The 17045-nt window shown below is 35.7% G+C and overlaps 1 protein-coding gene across 1 annotated transcript in view; it reads left to right on the plus strand.

The window, feature by feature from the left end:
• LOC107698854 (protocadherin Fat 3-like) overlaps positions 1–17045 on the plus strand; it is a 170687-nt gene that overhangs the window by 101444 nt on the left and 52198 nt on the right. The window contains exons 5-9 of the mRNA XM_016499983.1: positions 6853–6914; positions 8173–8490; positions 9407–9620; positions 13763–13831; positions 16739–16794. Of these exons, the coding sequence (XP_016355469.1) occupies positions 6853–6914; positions 8173–8490; positions 9407–9620; positions 13763–13831; positions 16739–16794 (719 nt within the window). The remainder of the gene's footprint in view (positions 1–6852; positions 6915–8172; positions 8491–9406; positions 9621–13762; positions 13832–16738; positions 16795–17045) is intronic.

A 17045-nucleotide genomic window follows, 5' to 3' on the forward strand; every position in this document is an offset into this window, starting at 1 on the left:
TGCTGTCTTGAACGGGTGGATGGATGGACAGATGATTGAATAGGTAAATATATACTGTATATATGGATAGATGGAGGAATGGATGTGTGCCAAAATTATGTTTTTATCACACCTGCCAGTAGCGGGTGAATTGAGAAAATGTAATTACCATAAATATTTGTGACTCGTCATGAAATGTCTTTTACATAATTTTTCATTTTTAAAAATAGTGTTCATTTATTTAGTGTGTGTGTGTTTGTGTGTGTGTGTGTGTGTGTGTGTGTGTGTGTGTGTGTGTGTGTGCGTGTGCGCGCGCGTTTTTGAATGTAGCAATTCACACTGAATAATAGGGTAATATTAAGCATCTGTAAAGATGAAATTCTGCGATGAAAAGCTGCCAAATAATTTATATGAATGCATAAATATATTAATATTTGTGATATATGTATGTATGTATGTATGTATGTATGTATATATATATATATATATATATATATAATATTTGTTATGTATAATGCATGATATATAGTATTTGTATATATGTGTTATTAATTTATAATGTAAAATACAGTATGTATGTGTATGTACCGTATATATATATATATATATATATATATACAGTTAATTTAGAAGAAAAAAAAATACAGAAAGCATAATTAAAATTCTACATATATAATGTGTGTAATAAAAAATATTTAATATATATATAATAATACATAACTAATATGTAATGTAATATCTAAAAATACATAATAATACATGTGTGTATTTATTATTTATATTAAAAAATATATTTATATAAAAGATCTTTCCTTGCATATTTTAATTTTTCACATTTCATATTTTCATTATTGTATTTTTTTTTTATTATAATTTAAAATTTTGTATTATTTTGTAAATATACATATTTTTATCAATATAATATTTGTTATTCATTTATAATGTAAACTACAGTATGTATATAGTTAATGTAAAACCAAAAAAATTACAGAAAGTATAATTAAAAATCTTAAAGAAATTAATTTATTTCATTCTGTATTTTATTAAAAAACACAAAATGCATAACTAATACGAAATGTGTTATAATACATTATACATGTGTGCAGATGTATTTATATAAAAGTTTTTTCCTTGCATGTTTTCCTATATAATCATTATATCATATAACCAGCATCTATGTGAAATGTTAGCTCTCATAACAACATCAAAACTCTCATTTTTTGTGGTTTCCTCTAATGCAGTGGTTCCCAACCCTGGTCCTGGAGGCACCCCCACACTGTACATTTTGCATGTCTCCTTTCTCTGACACACCAATTTCAGGTCTTGGAGTCTCTACTAATGAGCTGATGATCTGAATCAGGTGTGTTGGGGTGCCTCCAGGACCAGGGTTGGGAACCACTTCTCTAATGCATGGAGCAGATCACACAAGTGTCCCGTATAGGATTCCTTAGGGGTGGAAAAACATCTTTTAAATTGATTTTCCATGGCTTTCCACCGAGTTAAAGTTGAAAGCTGCTCTGCAGTCAGTAAACAGAGTCTCCTGTAGACGAGGCGATTGCAGCTCAGAGTGTGCAAGATCACAGGAGGAGAACTAAACACAAGCACTTCCATCATTATTAGACAGTTGCTTCAGAATGAACGTCTTTCATTTCATTCACTTACGTCAGGTAAAACAGCCAGTGCCAGACTGTCGTTCTAGCAATTCAAACCGTGCATTGTGTAGCATTCCTAACTCGATTTTATTCACTCGTCAGTCACAGTCTATTTGGACGGATGAATGGTCAACAGTCTCCAAACTTCGACAACAGTTCTTGTTTTCAGCTTTAAACTCTTCAAAAGGCTTGCGAAATCTCGCTCTTTCTCTCTTCTGCTTGTCTCAGCAGTAATTTGTGTCTCTGTGAATCTCGTCTGCGGGTTTCACACATTGGAGTTTCGTCTCCTCCAACCCCGAGTTCTTCTCCTTGTCTTTCCTCCCCCTCCGTCTCATCCTCATCTCTCTCTTATCCTCTCCTAACGCCTTCCTCTCCTCCCTCTCTCGCTGTATCACCCTCCCATTCTCTCGTTCACAAGGCCTTACGTGTCTTTTTGTCTTTCTCGGTTTCTTACTCTTCCTTTCCTTCCCCCTGCGACTCCTTAACATCCTTCCATCTTTCTCTCGCTCTGTTCTGTCTTACTCCTCATGATGAAAGACTCTAAGAATAGCGCTCTCTGTTTCTCAGTCTGCTGTGGCTCTGATAATCACTGCATCTTCTACAGCATGTAAACACCCTGTTTTCTCCGTTCTTGAACCAGCGATACGGCGCGGAGATCCGCATTCGTTCTGCTCACCGTGATTGCGATCGTTCTGATTATCCTCCATAATGGATCATTTGGAATAATAGACGACTCCCGGAGTTTTATCAAAAGCATCGTTCGTCATTTCTGCGATAGCATGGCCTGAGGAGCAGTAATAAGCCATATCTTTAAAGTACTTCTCTGGTGGCGTTTCTTTATAAAGTCTTATGTTTTATCTGTAATGTACTGACAGAATTAGGCCAGAAATATACCCAAGAAACGTATGAACCCACGCACGACCAGTGATAATAATAAGAAATGTCTCTTGAGCAGCAAGAATGATCAGAATGATATCTGAAGGATCATGTGACACTGAAGACTGGAGTAATGCTGCTGAAAATTCAGCTTTGCTCACAGGAATAAATTACATTTTAAAATATATTCAAATTGAAAACAGTTATCTTAAATTGTAATATTTCACAATATTACTGTTTTTACTGTATTTTTAATCAAATAAATGCAGACTTGGCGAGCAAAAGAGACTTGCGCAAAAACAAAACAGGCTTTTGAATGGTAGTGTACATTTGATTAGTTACCTAAAAATAATGCATAATTGTAAATAGTTCTTCTTATGATAACTTTTATTTTAAAGGTGGGGTAAGCGATTTCTGGTAGCCAATGTTGACATTTGTATTACCTGATTCGTGACAGGCCTAGCCTTAAGCCTTCTTTTGTTCTGCAGAGGTTTTCCTCTTTTGTTTTTTATCCGCCATCTCTATCTTTCTGTCGCTCGGCTCGGCTAATGTCCGTCCCGTGCACTGAATGCTCTCCTCCACATCATGAGTAGACGCGTACGCCCCTTACTGCTGATTGGCTACAAGTTTGTTTTGCTATTTGGGCCGAATCTGTTTTCTAAAGGGTTTTTGGAAAAATCGCTTACCCCACCTTTAATGGTTCAAATTCCTAATAAGACATTCTGAAAGCTTTTGTAGTTTGCATTCAAGTGCTTGCATAAAATGTTTTGTGCCTTACTGTTTTCATTATTTCTTTGTCAAGAAAACATTGTTTGCATGAGATTTAAAATTATTTTTTATTATATATATTATTTGTATACTTTTTATATTTTTTAGTGAAGACATGCACATTGAATAACTGACAGAGGGTGTTTACTTAAGATTACTCTATGTATAAAGATTAAGATTATGATGAATAAGTAATTACATTATTATTAATATTTCAATAATCTCTTAATATATTTTATATATTATATTTATATATTAATTATTAATATATTTAATAAATATTTAACTTTTTCATATTTAAAATTAATTATGCATTACTAATATATTAAATTAAGCACAAAATCAAGATGTAATCTGATATTGTTGTTTTTATCAAAGGACATACACATGAAATTCCTGGAATTATAAAATGACTCATGGTGAATTACCTTAATATATCAGTAATCCCAGTTTCTCTTTATAAAATAGTTATAATTAAAGCAGAAATACTGAAAATAGCTGTTCAAGTTCAAAAGGTGGATAAAAACTGTTTCAAACCATTTATGACATTTACTTGATAAATGTATGCATTTAAATAAACTTGTTTAATCATGTCGTTTATTAAAAATAATCTGTGTAAGACTTTTTTCAATCAGTGCAAACGACTGTGTACTGTGTATGACGAGTGCAAAGGCTCGCTATAAATTATGGATGCCGTTTGACACTTAGAAAAAGTGTGCAATTTAAAAACCAGCATGAATCGCCTCTGCTGAAACTGAAATCTGCCACTCTCTTGTTTCTTTGTCTTTTTCAGACGGCTCTTGATTTATAGATGCAGTGTGATCTCAGCATGCGTGTGTGTGTGTGTGTGTGTGTGTGTGTGTGGCCGGTCTATGTTCATTTGGTGCATGTTTCGAATTTATGACGCCGACCCCGCCAGTGAATCACAGACACACTCATATGGGCCAATTCCCACCTGCAGCCATTCGACGCACAAAACACACGCAACGCCGACAGTTTCCAAAGGTTTCGACGTTATTTTTATCCACAATGAGTTTCTTGGGAAATCAAGGCCTCCCGTATGAACCTTTAACGACTGTGGAGGAACAAAAGACAAATGCACCGTGAAATAAATGCATGTGGCGATTATAAAATAACTCAAAAACTAAAAAGATAAAAAGGAAGCTACATCTCATGTATATTCCAAACGCAATAGATAACTGGCCTGTATAGGTATGCTGTTGTATACTGTTGCTGTTTTAGTTAATTGCTTGTAATCACTCGTCGCTCTAATTAATATGCTAATATGCAGTGAATGCAGCTGTTCTTTAGCTAAGCGCACACTCATTCTCACTGATTGGATCCTTATACAAAGACACCCTCATTACCAAATCCATTGCTGTTAGTTAAAAGTAGGTTAAAGGGATAGATCGCCCAAAAATGAAAATTCTTTCTCAGACTTATGTCACTTGTGTGAGTTTTTCTTCTCTTGAACACAAAAGAAGATATTTTGGACTATGTTGGTAACCAAACAGTTGACGGTAGCCATTGACTTCCATTGTATTTTTTTTTTCCATACTATGAAAGTCAATGGGTACCGTCAACTGTTTGGTTACCAATATTCTTCAAAATATATTCTACGGTACTCAACAGAAGAAAGAAACTCAGGTTTGAAATGACATGAGGGTGAGTAAATGATAACAGACTTTTCATTTTTGGGTGATCTGTCCCTTTAAGAGAAACTTTCAACTATATGAAAGTGTGCGTCTGGGGGATTTGTTTTTTTCGAGTACCCTATATTATGGACGTCGCATAAAAAGCCTGCGTGGGTGTTCGGCGTCCAACATTAAAGCTCTAATCCGTCCATTTTGCCCCCGTATGCGGACTTACTTTCCCACACACGCCGGTCAAGAGTGGTAGCTGTGTAACAAGCCTCTGGTTGCCATGACGATGAGATCAGAAGTCTGTAGACGTTAAGACCCCGCTTGCCCACTATGACCAGTAAACCCCATTCAGGCAGCAGCAATTATCCAGTGGGGCCTCAAGCGGACTGTGTGTGTGTGTGTGTGTTACAGGCATGATGTCATCAGCAAACTTTTGTCTCTGGTCTTTTTGTTTGCCCCCACCCACGTTCCCGTCCTCTCCTGTCCTCCTCTTTTTGTTTCCTCCTTCCGTTTTTTCTCTCTCTCAGTACGAGTGCCCTGCGCCGCTGTGACTCGATTCAACACAGCTGCCCCCTCTCTTTCTCTTCCTCCTTGTGTCTCTCTTCATCTCTGATATGGGTCAGTGATGGGGCGCCCTGGGATGCGCCTGATCAGAAAGCATACTTAAGGACCCGCAAGCACTTTGACGAGCCACGGAGAACGTTACTGAAGGAGCACAACAGCAGGGCTACAAAAGTAAAAAAATAAATAAAAAAATCAACATAGCAAAAATTGTTTTTTGTAATGATAAAGTATAATCTTTTCGATTGTAATTTTAACTTTATTAAAAAACTTTTTTTTAATAAATTGCACTACCCATATTCATTATAGGTAATATATTATTACCTAAAAATTGGGTTCCATGAGATTTTTAAATGTTTTCATAAAAAGTCTCTTTTGCTCACCAAAGCTGCACTTATTTGATAAAAATACAGTAAAATATGTAATATTGTGAAATAGTATTACTGTTTAAAATAACCATTTTCTATGTGAATATACTTTAAAATATAATTTATTCCTGTGATCAAAGCTGAATTTTCAGCATCATTACTCCAGTCTTCAGTGTCACATGATCCTTCAGAAATCATTCTAATATGCTGATTTGCTGCTCAGTATTTTGTGGAAACAGTGCTAAATTTTTTCAGGATTCTTTATTGAATAAAACGTTCAAAAGAACAGCATTTATTTGAAACAGAATTTTTGTCATTTTATACAGTAAATGTTATTACTGTCACTTTTGTTCAATTAAATGCATCCTTGCTGAATAATGAATCCTTTCTGACCCAAAAATTTGTAAATTATTTATTACTATTCATATTTTATTATTTATTGCATACTTTGTTTTGTTTATATTATTTATTTGCTTACTTGTTTATCTTTCAGTCATTTTTTCTCTCACTACTATATATCATGTATAATGTTTTTTTTTTGTTTTTTTTTAGTGTTCCCTTCAGTGCTTTTCAACAGTACTGGTCTGTTGCTCAATCTATAGCGCCATGCCAAAGAAATTACATTTGTATCCGGTCTATGCTTGTAGTCTGAACTGAACATGAGGAGGAAAAACTGTGCATCACAAAACCATGGGAAGGAAACTATTGAGTTGCTGCATGTAGCGAGACCAGTGCTGACCGATTCACAAGCAAATGACTCGTATGATATCATTATTTTAACAGAATCATTCAAAAACTCTATGTTGTTCTCTTACGGTATCAAAAACTCTAAGTAATCATTACTTTTAGTGAATTTCATCTAACAACAATGAAGCTGGTTTTGTGAATTTAAGGTTTGTGAAACTTAAATAACTGTCTTTACTTGTAGTTAGAGACTGCAGAAGTGGTTGGATCAAAGAATATTTATAAAGCGCCTGCTAAAACGAATGATTTTGTGTGTTGCAGGTCTGATTACCACAACCTCTCGGAAACTGGATCGTGAACAACAGGCTGAGCACGTACTGGAGGTGAGACACACTCATGCAAACCCACATTGACACATATAGCTCCGTTCACACAAACACACATCAGGTGTGAGAGCTGCGAGCCATGCTAATTTGCACTGCCTCCAAATTGCAGATCAATTTTGTGAGGGACGGGAGAATTACGACAATTTTCACTTCATATGAACGCAACATTATCGACGGGTTCTGACTGAGTCCTATAGACGCCTGTTTGAAATTCAAAATGCTTGCTCTGCTAGTATGTTTAAGTGCAAAAGTGTTTCAAGTGGGTGTTTTGTGTTTGTAATAAAAGCGATTTGTCGTGTTGATCTTTTGAGAACGAACTTGTCACTCATGTTATGTTACCCGTTCACCGTGTGATCCCTTGACACCCAAACATTCCACAGACCAAATGCCCCTTTAATTTATTACAATCCCCCTCTTTTTTCTCATTTATTGCTCCCTCTTTCTTTCTCTCAGACAGACATATTGAATTTGTACAGGCGTGGCACGGCAGTCTGTGAAAGGAAATGAATAAAGTGAATTGAATTAATCGTTCTGTTGTTGTTGCCGAGATGGATGGCGCACACAATGTCTTTTGTTTTTAATGATATCATTTAAATGTTCCACTGCACTCTTCTGATTGGCCGGCGGCCACGTGCGGCCGTGCTGATTGGTGGATGAGCGATGGGCATGTTTGCTAATGAAAAAGAAAAATGGACCGAATATCAGAAACAGGAAATGAGAGAAAAGCGGAACATGACTCATCATCCCTCCGTTCTACAGAGAGAAAAAATATGTAGAAGATCACTAGGTCATAGAGAATCTTATTTCTCCTTTCCTGTCCATCTATAATGGTTTTTTACCATGAATAGTAGTGTTTACTAAGGCAAGCATCTCTTGTGCTGTAACTCATGCTTCGAGTTTGATCTGAACAAATCTGTAATTCGCCCCACAATTAAATGAAATGAAATTAAAATGTTTCTTGAGCAGCAAATCAGCATATTAGAATGATTTCTGAAGATTCATGTGGCACTGAAGGCACTGAGTAGTGATGCAGAAAAATCAGCTTTGCATCACAGGAATAAATTACATTTTAAAAATATATTCAAAACAGCTATTTTAAATTGTAATAATATTTCACAATATTACGGTTTTTGGCTGTATTTTTGATCAAATAAATTCAGCCTTGGTGAACAGAAAATACTTCTTTCAAAGACATTAGTGTTTTGAATGCAAATGTGAGTTTTATCCTCATGCTCATCACTGTTTTTGTGTCCAGGTGACTGTATCAGATGGCGGTCCTTCTCCCAGACACACCACAGTATGGGTGGTGATCCAGGTGTTGGATGTTAACGATAACAAACCAACATTTCCAGAGAAGGTGTACCAGGTCCGTTTACCCGAGCGCACCCGTAAACAGCGAGGCGCTCCTATTTATCGGGTGTTCGCCTACGACCAAGACCAGGGCGCCAACGCTGAACTCTCCTACAGCATCGTCGATGGCAACGAGGATGGGAAGTTCGTAATCGATGCCAAAACCGGTGTGGTTTCATCACCCAAGAAACAGTTCACAGCTGGAACCTATGATATTCTTACCGTGAGTCACCTTTGGCCCTTGAGCTTCTAAGTTAATCTCACACATGCATGTGATTATAAAATGAATGTTTTATATTATGTGACTAAAATAAAATAAAAGAATAATAAAACAAAACAAAAAACAGGGCGCCAACGCTGAACTCTCCTACAGCATCGTCGATGGCAACGAGGATGGGAAGTTCGTAATCGATGCCAAAACCGGTGTGGTTTCATCACCCAAGAAACAGTTCACAGCTGGAACCTATGATATTCTTACCGTGAGTCACCTTTGGCCCTTGAGCTTCTAAGTTAATCTCACACATGCATGTGATTATAAAATGAAATACAGTGTTTTATATTATGTGACTAAAATAAAATAAAAGAATAATAAAACAAAACAAAAAAGAATAAAATAATAATAAAAAAAATAAAAATAAAAAAGAATAATAAAACAGACAAAATAAAATATAAAATGGAATAATAACATAGAATAGAATAAAATAAAACAGAAAATAAAATAAAAATATAAATAAATAAACAAACAAACTAGCAAGCAAACTTGGTAGACCATCTTGGCCATGTTTAGAGCTGTTTAGACCACTTTGTTCATGCACCAAATACCTGACATGTTCCATAAACATGCCAATTTTTCCCCTACCTAATTGGAATTATATAAATCATCCATATTTGATATTAGGACAAGAAATAGTCTCACCAGGTTTAACCAGGAGTGTAAACTCATAAATAATAATTTCTAGGTCTTGGAAAACTCCCTTGACATATATAGCAGCTCAATTCTCTTAATGAGGGAGTTGACATTTTAAATTTCTTTTTCTTCTAAAAGGTTCGTTCACTGGATGCATTCTTCCATTTCAGTTCAGCCCTTTTAATGCCTGGTGTTCTTGTCTTCCTGATGTGCGTTTAACTTCTGACTGCAGGTGAAGGCAGTGGATAATGGACGTCCTCAGCGCTGGGCGACGGCTCGTTTGCACATCGAGTGGATCCGCCGTCCTCCGGCCAGCCCCGTTCCTCTCGCCTTCGACGAGCAGCTTTACAATTTCACCGTCATGGAAACTGATAAAGTGGCGGACATCGTAGGCGTGGTCTCTGCCCAACAGCAAGGCTCCGCCTCCTTATGGTTTGACATCACAGGTGAGTGCTTGGATGCTTTATGTTAATGTGATGATCTATGCAATTTAGAGATGACTTTAGCTGCAGGATAGACATGCAAGTGGATTTTTAGCATTTAGTGAAGGATTGAAAATAAATGCCAGGGGTTGGGATTTATTGTAACAATGTTTGAAATTGTAAATCTTTTTTACATTTTAAAAATTCTAAATTTTAAATGGTGTGTTTTTAGAAATAATTGTACTTTATTTATAACAAAATCTTTAAGTATATATATGTATAATTGGATTATATAATGATAGGTTTGGCTTTTACAGATTAATTAGGACAAATATTTGCATATTATGGTTTAGAGTTGGTGGGAATGTTTGTGGTTCACTGCATGATTTGTGGCGTTGTATTGCTATATTTTGCCATTCCATGGTCACCATGGAGATTGCTTGCCGCTGTCTGTATCTATGGTGATGTAAGGTTTGTATAACCTTACACAAACAAATTACTTAAGCTCCATTCACACCAAGAACGATAACTATAAAGATAACGATATTAGCGTCCACCTGTCTTTATCATTATAGTTGTTGTGTGGACTCTGCTATTCTTTAATATTGAGAACGATTTTTAGAACTATATATTTATCGTTATCTTTATAGTTATCGTCCTTGGTGTGAACAGGCCTTAATACATTTTAAATAATTGATCATAAAACAAACCTAAATTAATTATTATATTATATTATATTATATTATATTATATTATATTATATTATATTATATTAGTAAACCAAATATTATATTATATTATATTATATTATATTATATTATATTATATTATATTATATTATATTATATTATATTATATTATATTATATTATATTATATTATATTATATTATATTATATTATATTATATTATATTATATTATATTATATTATATTATATTATATTATATTATATTATATTATATTATATTATATTATATTATATTATATTATATTATATTATATTATATTATATTATATTATATTATATTATATTATATTATATTATATTATATTATATTATATTATATTATATTATATTATATTATATTATATTAGTAAAACAAACCAAATATCAACTGCAAAAAACACATACTAATTAGGGCTGCACGATATATTGTTTTAGCATCAGGATGTGCGATGTTTAGTATACTGATCGTTATATTTATACTGATCGTTTTCTTTGCTCACACACAGACACCGCGTCTACACCTAGAGTCATTAAATTAAAATGTACTCATTGATTCAGTCATTAAATGTAATTTTTGAAAATAAACATTTTCTTCAAAACAATATGAAACCAAAATGAATACACAAGGCATATTTCTAAAAATTTGGAACAGGCACTATTTTTAAGATAATGCTTATTTTGTAAACGTATATAATTGTACAATTTATAGTGTTTAGTATAAGTGTTTATATAAAATCAATAACGGATTTATATTTTAGGTTTTAATTAAATTACATCTTTAACAATGGGACTGTAGCTCTTTACACAGTCTTGTACCTTTTGTGATTCACCTCAAAGCTAGTTGGTTTGGCTCATAGCCTATCATTCTTTAACAAATACTTTTTTAATATCCCAAATAGAATGAAAAACCTTCCAGAACCAAGGCAGCTGAAAAAGCGGTCAAGCAAGGCTGCACTCTATTTTAACTGCTCCACCCACATTGAAATCTCATTGGTCCAAAATTCAAATATGTAACATATCATGACTTGAAGTCCTCATTAGCTGTGTTTTTTGCTTCACATTATTTTGCTCTCTGCGGAGATGTTTCATGTTTCACCTAGTTGGGACGGAGATGAATCACCTCATAACTTTTTGTTTTTGTCCTCTACAGCCATTCTTTATTTATCTCTCTATCTGTCTACCTCACATACCATCCTCCCTTCCTATCTCTCTCAACCCGTTCACCTTTTTGGGTGCTCAACCGTTCATTCCCCCTTCTGTTTTCTAGTTCCCTCCCCTTCTGTTTTTCTTGTTCACTGAACATCAGCCACTGCCAAAACAGCAAGTTCAAACAGCTTTATCAGGTACACTGAGATCTCCTGTCTTACTGTATCCAGACTCTCACTGTTTGAGCCTTAAACGAGCTTGTCAATATTTGCACCGCTGTAGCTGCCTGCTTCCTAGAACATGCCATTACCCTCGACTCGGAAAACCCGCCTGTCCGACACTAGCCACACGTTTACGACGTTGATTTCATGTGAGAAAAATACACAGAAGAAAGTGTGTCACATGCTACAGTTGAAGCATGCAAATATGTGTGGGTGCGTGTTAAAGTTTCATGTTGCATCAAACCTTTGCTAAAGACAAAGGAGTTAAAGATAGCAAGTACAGATAACAATTATGTAGTGTACTCAAAAATTCCTGTTTCTCTTAATCAAATAGTAATGCCACTGCTGTTCTCGTACAACTGTGTGTGTGTGTTCAAGTAACCATCTACTGTCTATTAGACACAGTTGACTTGTATTATATTATATTATATTATATTATATTATATTATATTATTAAAACAAACCAAATATCAACTGCAAAAAACACATACTAATTAGGGCTGCACGATATATTGTTTTAGCATCAGGATGTGCGATGTTTAGTATACTGATCGTTATATTTATACTGATCGTTTTCTTTGCTCACACACAGACACCGCGTCTACACCAGACGCGACAGCTGTACAGAGATACCCATTTGAAATAAATTTACTAGCAGAACTACTGCAAACGATTTTCAGTGCTGGAAATCCATTTATCCTTTGTTGAAACTTTCGCGTCGTCGTGGAGAGTGCAGGTCACGGTTGCTTAGCAATGGCAGATGCCACGAAAGTGCAAGCTCCCGAGCGTTTTGGAGAAAGCGGCGCAGCTGGCGTTTTCCACACGTTTTTAGGCGCAATATGTGAACAGCCCCAAAGTCTGTCTACACTGGACGTGACAAAGCGACCATTGCATATCATTTGAACTTTGTGTCAGTACATCATAAAGAGAATGAGGCATCAGTTTACTGTCGGGGATTTGTCGTGTTGCGCCACATCCAGTGTAGACAGACAGCATCACTGATTATAATGAGTTCTATTGTATTTTGTCGCGCCGCGCCATACCGCTCGCGTCCAGTGTAGACGCGGTGAGATCCACGCAGATGCACGTGAACACTGAATTCGGTTCACTTCTGCGTCTATTTGTGCCTGAAATACTGTGCTCTGCAAGTATCCTTGTAAACACAGTTGCTTATGGCTTAGGCGAAGGGAAACAATTGAGAAAGAAAATGGATGTGTAACAGTATATTGGTTCACATCAGTTTAATGTTCCTGTTGCTCTCTCTGTCATAAATGTTAATCAAACAACAAAACACAGAAAAATCACTTTTGTAGCTTTAACACAGATTTATTAGATTTTATAGTGAAAACTGCAGTGTTATTTTACATTTGATTATTCAGTTTCTGTACCTGAATACTGTTAGACTTACCTGAAAAATATAAAGCACTGCTTATTTCATTTGTATCTTTGTTCTGTTATTTATCTATGCTTGTAATTTGTTTATTTCCTATGCTGATTTACTTGCCTACAAAATCACCCCAATCATTGATTTTTTTTTTTCCAAATAGAGCTATTGAAGTCATCTGATTTTTTTCCCAAATCGCAATATATATCGCAGAAAAAAAATATATTGCAATGTGAGTTTTTTCCAATATTGTGCAGCCCTAATACTAATGACCGCCCTGATGGTTAATTATTATATTATATTATATTATATTGTACAATATTAGAGAGTGTGTTAATTTTAATAATTCTCTACAGTAATATTAATAACGCCGAGTTATTACACAGTGATGTTGATGTTCCGGACACTGAGGTCCTCTATCTGTTGATCTGGTAGGCAATGGGAGAGTCAGATTTGCAGCATGCATGCCGTTTGGTGTTCAGATACCTTCTGTTTGCTTCAGCAGCACCTGCTCTGCACTCTTTCGCTGCTCTGCCTCTCTTTTTCTCCTCCTCTTCTTGAGTCACAGGCCACTTCCTCTTTATTTCTTTTATACTTCGACTCTCCATTCTTTACTTCTGTTGTTCTACTGTATCTCTCTTCCATCCTCTCTTCCTCTCTCTCTTTCTAAATGCTTCGTATGGGAAGGTCCACGCTCTTTCCGTGAGATGTTCTATATACAACAGACCGCTTGCGGCAGGAACTGTTCTACAGAAGGTATCTTTATTAGTTCAGCCGAACTCTTTTCCTCTTCTTTTTTTAACTCTTCTCTCTGTCAGTTTTTCTTTCTGTGGTTTCTCTCTTTCTCTTTTGTAATTCTGTATTGTGATCTCTTCTTCTGTCTTCAGCTCTGTCTGTCTGTCTTTCTCTCTCTGCATGTCCAGGGCTCAACGCAATGATTTTTATGTTGCCCGGTTGAAATTTTCCGTTGTCCCACCACAAAGAAAAAAAGTTAGTTTTCATTGTTTTTGAGCCGATGTTTCTAATAAATAAAGTTGTTACAACACCAACATTTTTTATTTGGTTAACACTGAAGTTTCACAGTTTTCAATTCCCATTTGATAGCACATCAAAAACTAATACTAAGTTAAAACATTACAACAAACAAACAGTCAATAATGAACAAATTACAAGCAATAGCACAGATAAATACAATAGAAAAGTCCTACAAATGAAATACAGTGCTTTTCAGGTAGTATTCCGATAAGAAATAGATAAGAATAATCAAATGTAAAATAACAATCCATAGTCTTCACTGTATAAATTAAATGTAGATTACACACACAAAAGTTATTCAGTCAAAAGCAGTTAATGATTTCCCCTTTTTCTTTTGTTGTTTAACATTCAAGAGATAGTTCACCCAAAAATGAACATTTTGTCATCATTTACTCACCCTCCACTTTAGTTGTTTGTTTCTTCTTTTGAACATAAAATAAGTTATTTTAAATAATGTTGTTACCAAGTAGTTGACGGTAGCCATTGACTTCCATAGTATTTTTTTTTCTATAATATGGAAGTCAGTGGCTACCATCAACTGTTTGGTTACCAATATTCAAGTTTTTTTTTTAATTTGGGTTCAACTGAAGAAGTTCATGTAGCTTTGGAGCAACTTGAGAGGGAGTAAATTATGACTATATTCATTTTGGAGTGAACTGCCTAAACCGCAGCAGGTTTTACATGTATGCAACTGTCACTTTAAGACTGAATGCACGGATCCACTATACTGATACACATGGATTTTTTTTCAGGATGTTAATGTTCACTTTACTTAATACTCTCCAAAACTGTTATTTTTACATAAACCATTTCTTTCGCATCTAATAATGCTATAGTGGACAAAAACAGACCAAAATATGTCCAAATGCCCATCTTGGAGAGTTCTCTTTTCGCATCTTAAATGGTTTTTAAATTGCTTTAATGTTAATATTGACATCTTCTAAACGCCAGCAAATGATAAACTTACGTAATGACGCCGTGACAATTTCATCAGGTCAGTCCTTATTGTCTAGCCCTGATGTCTCTCTCTCTCCGTCTGTCTGTCTGTCTCTTTTTCTACCTGACTGTCTGTTTTTCTGTCTTTTTTTTCTCTCTGCATGTTTGTCTCTCTCTTTCAGTGATTCTATTTGTCTCTTTCTTCTCCAGTCTTTCTCTCTTTCTCCCTCTGTCTGTCCCTCTCTATATTTATATAAGTTCAGCAGAACTGCTCTTGCTCTGTTGCCGTTTAACCATCAGCTAGCTCTGCTTTCCCATCATCCCTTGGTGTTGTGCTGTGTTGCTTAAACATGATTGGTTGGGATGTGAATTTGAGGGTGTGTTTCTTGATACAAATGTGATTTAAATGTGCATTTGATATATTGCTGTATGCGTGTGTGTGTGTGTGTGTGTGTGTGTGTGTGTGTGTGTGTGTGTGTGTGTGCGCTTCGCATTTACTGTGCAGTGGCGATAATGGTTTAATTCCTGCTTCCATTCATGTGTGTGTGTGTGTGTGTTGTTTATGAGCTACCTAAAACCCTTCTGGCGGTCGTTGACCCAGCCTTATCATCTGCGGCCTGATTAAATGCGTCATTAAACAGCCAATCGAGTGTGCATAAAGGTCAGGGGTCAGCCCAGGGTTAGCTTGCCAGACGAGGGAGAGTGTGTGAGGACAGCGAGGGTTGACGGTGATGAATGAAAGGGTGTGTAAGTGAGTGTATGCGTATGTAAGTGTATCTCTCAACCAGGTGTTACAGCAACAGGCGGCACGAGATGATTGATGTGCCCTGGGTAGAACGAGTGTGAAGAGGGAGCATAGCACCCTGCCAAAACACACTTCACCTCTGTTCACACGCATAGGGGTTCGAACACACTCATGCACCAAGGCGATCTACGTCTTAAAGGGATAGTTCCCCTGTAAATGACAGTTCTGTGACCATTTGCTCAACCTCATGTTGTTCCAAAATGACGTGAATTTTTTTCTTTTATAGATGTAAGTCAGAATGGTGACACTGCTTTTTTTCCATACAATGAAAGCAAATAGCTTTAAGGGGCTAAAAAAAAAACACCAGAAAAGTAGTGCATGTGACTTGAACACTATGTATTTCAAGTCTTTTGAAGTTTTGTGTGAATGAATGAAAACAGACTGAAATTTAAGTCTTGTTTGTGTTGTTCAGTTTTAAATGAAATGATAAAATGAGTGATACCAAAGTTTGTTATTCATTGTCATGTGACTAATCAAAATGTAGCAAAACTAGTCTAGAGTGAAGTTTGAGGCCTGTGGTGGAGGGCAAGATTTACAGTGAATTATAACTGAAATTTCAGCTTGTTTCTCACACAAAGTTATCATATGATTCAGCCATTTTTATAGTGCATTTTGGAGCTTGACAGCTTCTGGTCTGATTTTGTTGTGTGGAAAAGCGCAATGTGAACGTTCTGTAACATCTCTTGCGTTGCATGGAAGAAAGGTTTGGATTGACGTGAGTGTGAGTAAATAATCACAAATATTTCATTTTTGGGTGAACTATCCCTTATAGTCTAACAGCTGACTTTCACTGTGCGATAACAGTTGTTTCTTTGATCCATATTTTTGGTTTGCCTTTCTTTTGTTGGTGTTAATAGTCTATGAGGCACTCTTTCCTCTTTGAGCAGAATCTAGAGAGCGCTGTGTGTTTGTGGGCAGCATGTGTCTGTTAGACTGTGTTTGTGTAGGATGTGTAGAAAAATATAGACTTGAAGTCTTAGAAAATGGAGGAATCTTTTTTATATCTCTTCAGAGTAGCACACACACATGCATACATATGAGAGTGTATATGTCTGCATATATTGTGTTAGTGTTTTGCATATGTAGGATGTCTGTATATTTAGCACTTCCAAACCCTGTATCGCCCTCATCTGGTGTACCTGAGTACTACAGTGGTGTGAGTTTGAATCTGTGTGCAATTATCTGTGTGTGTGT

This window comes from Sinocyclocheilus anshuiensis, unplaced genomic scaffold (assembly GCF_001515605.1).
Source record: "Sinocyclocheilus anshuiensis isolate Anshui unplaced genomic scaffold, SAMN03320099.WGS_v1.1 scaffold2168, whole genome shotgun sequence".
Taxonomy (NCBI): domain Eukaryota; kingdom Metazoa; phylum Chordata; class Actinopteri; order Cypriniformes; family Cyprinidae; genus Sinocyclocheilus; species Sinocyclocheilus anshuiensis.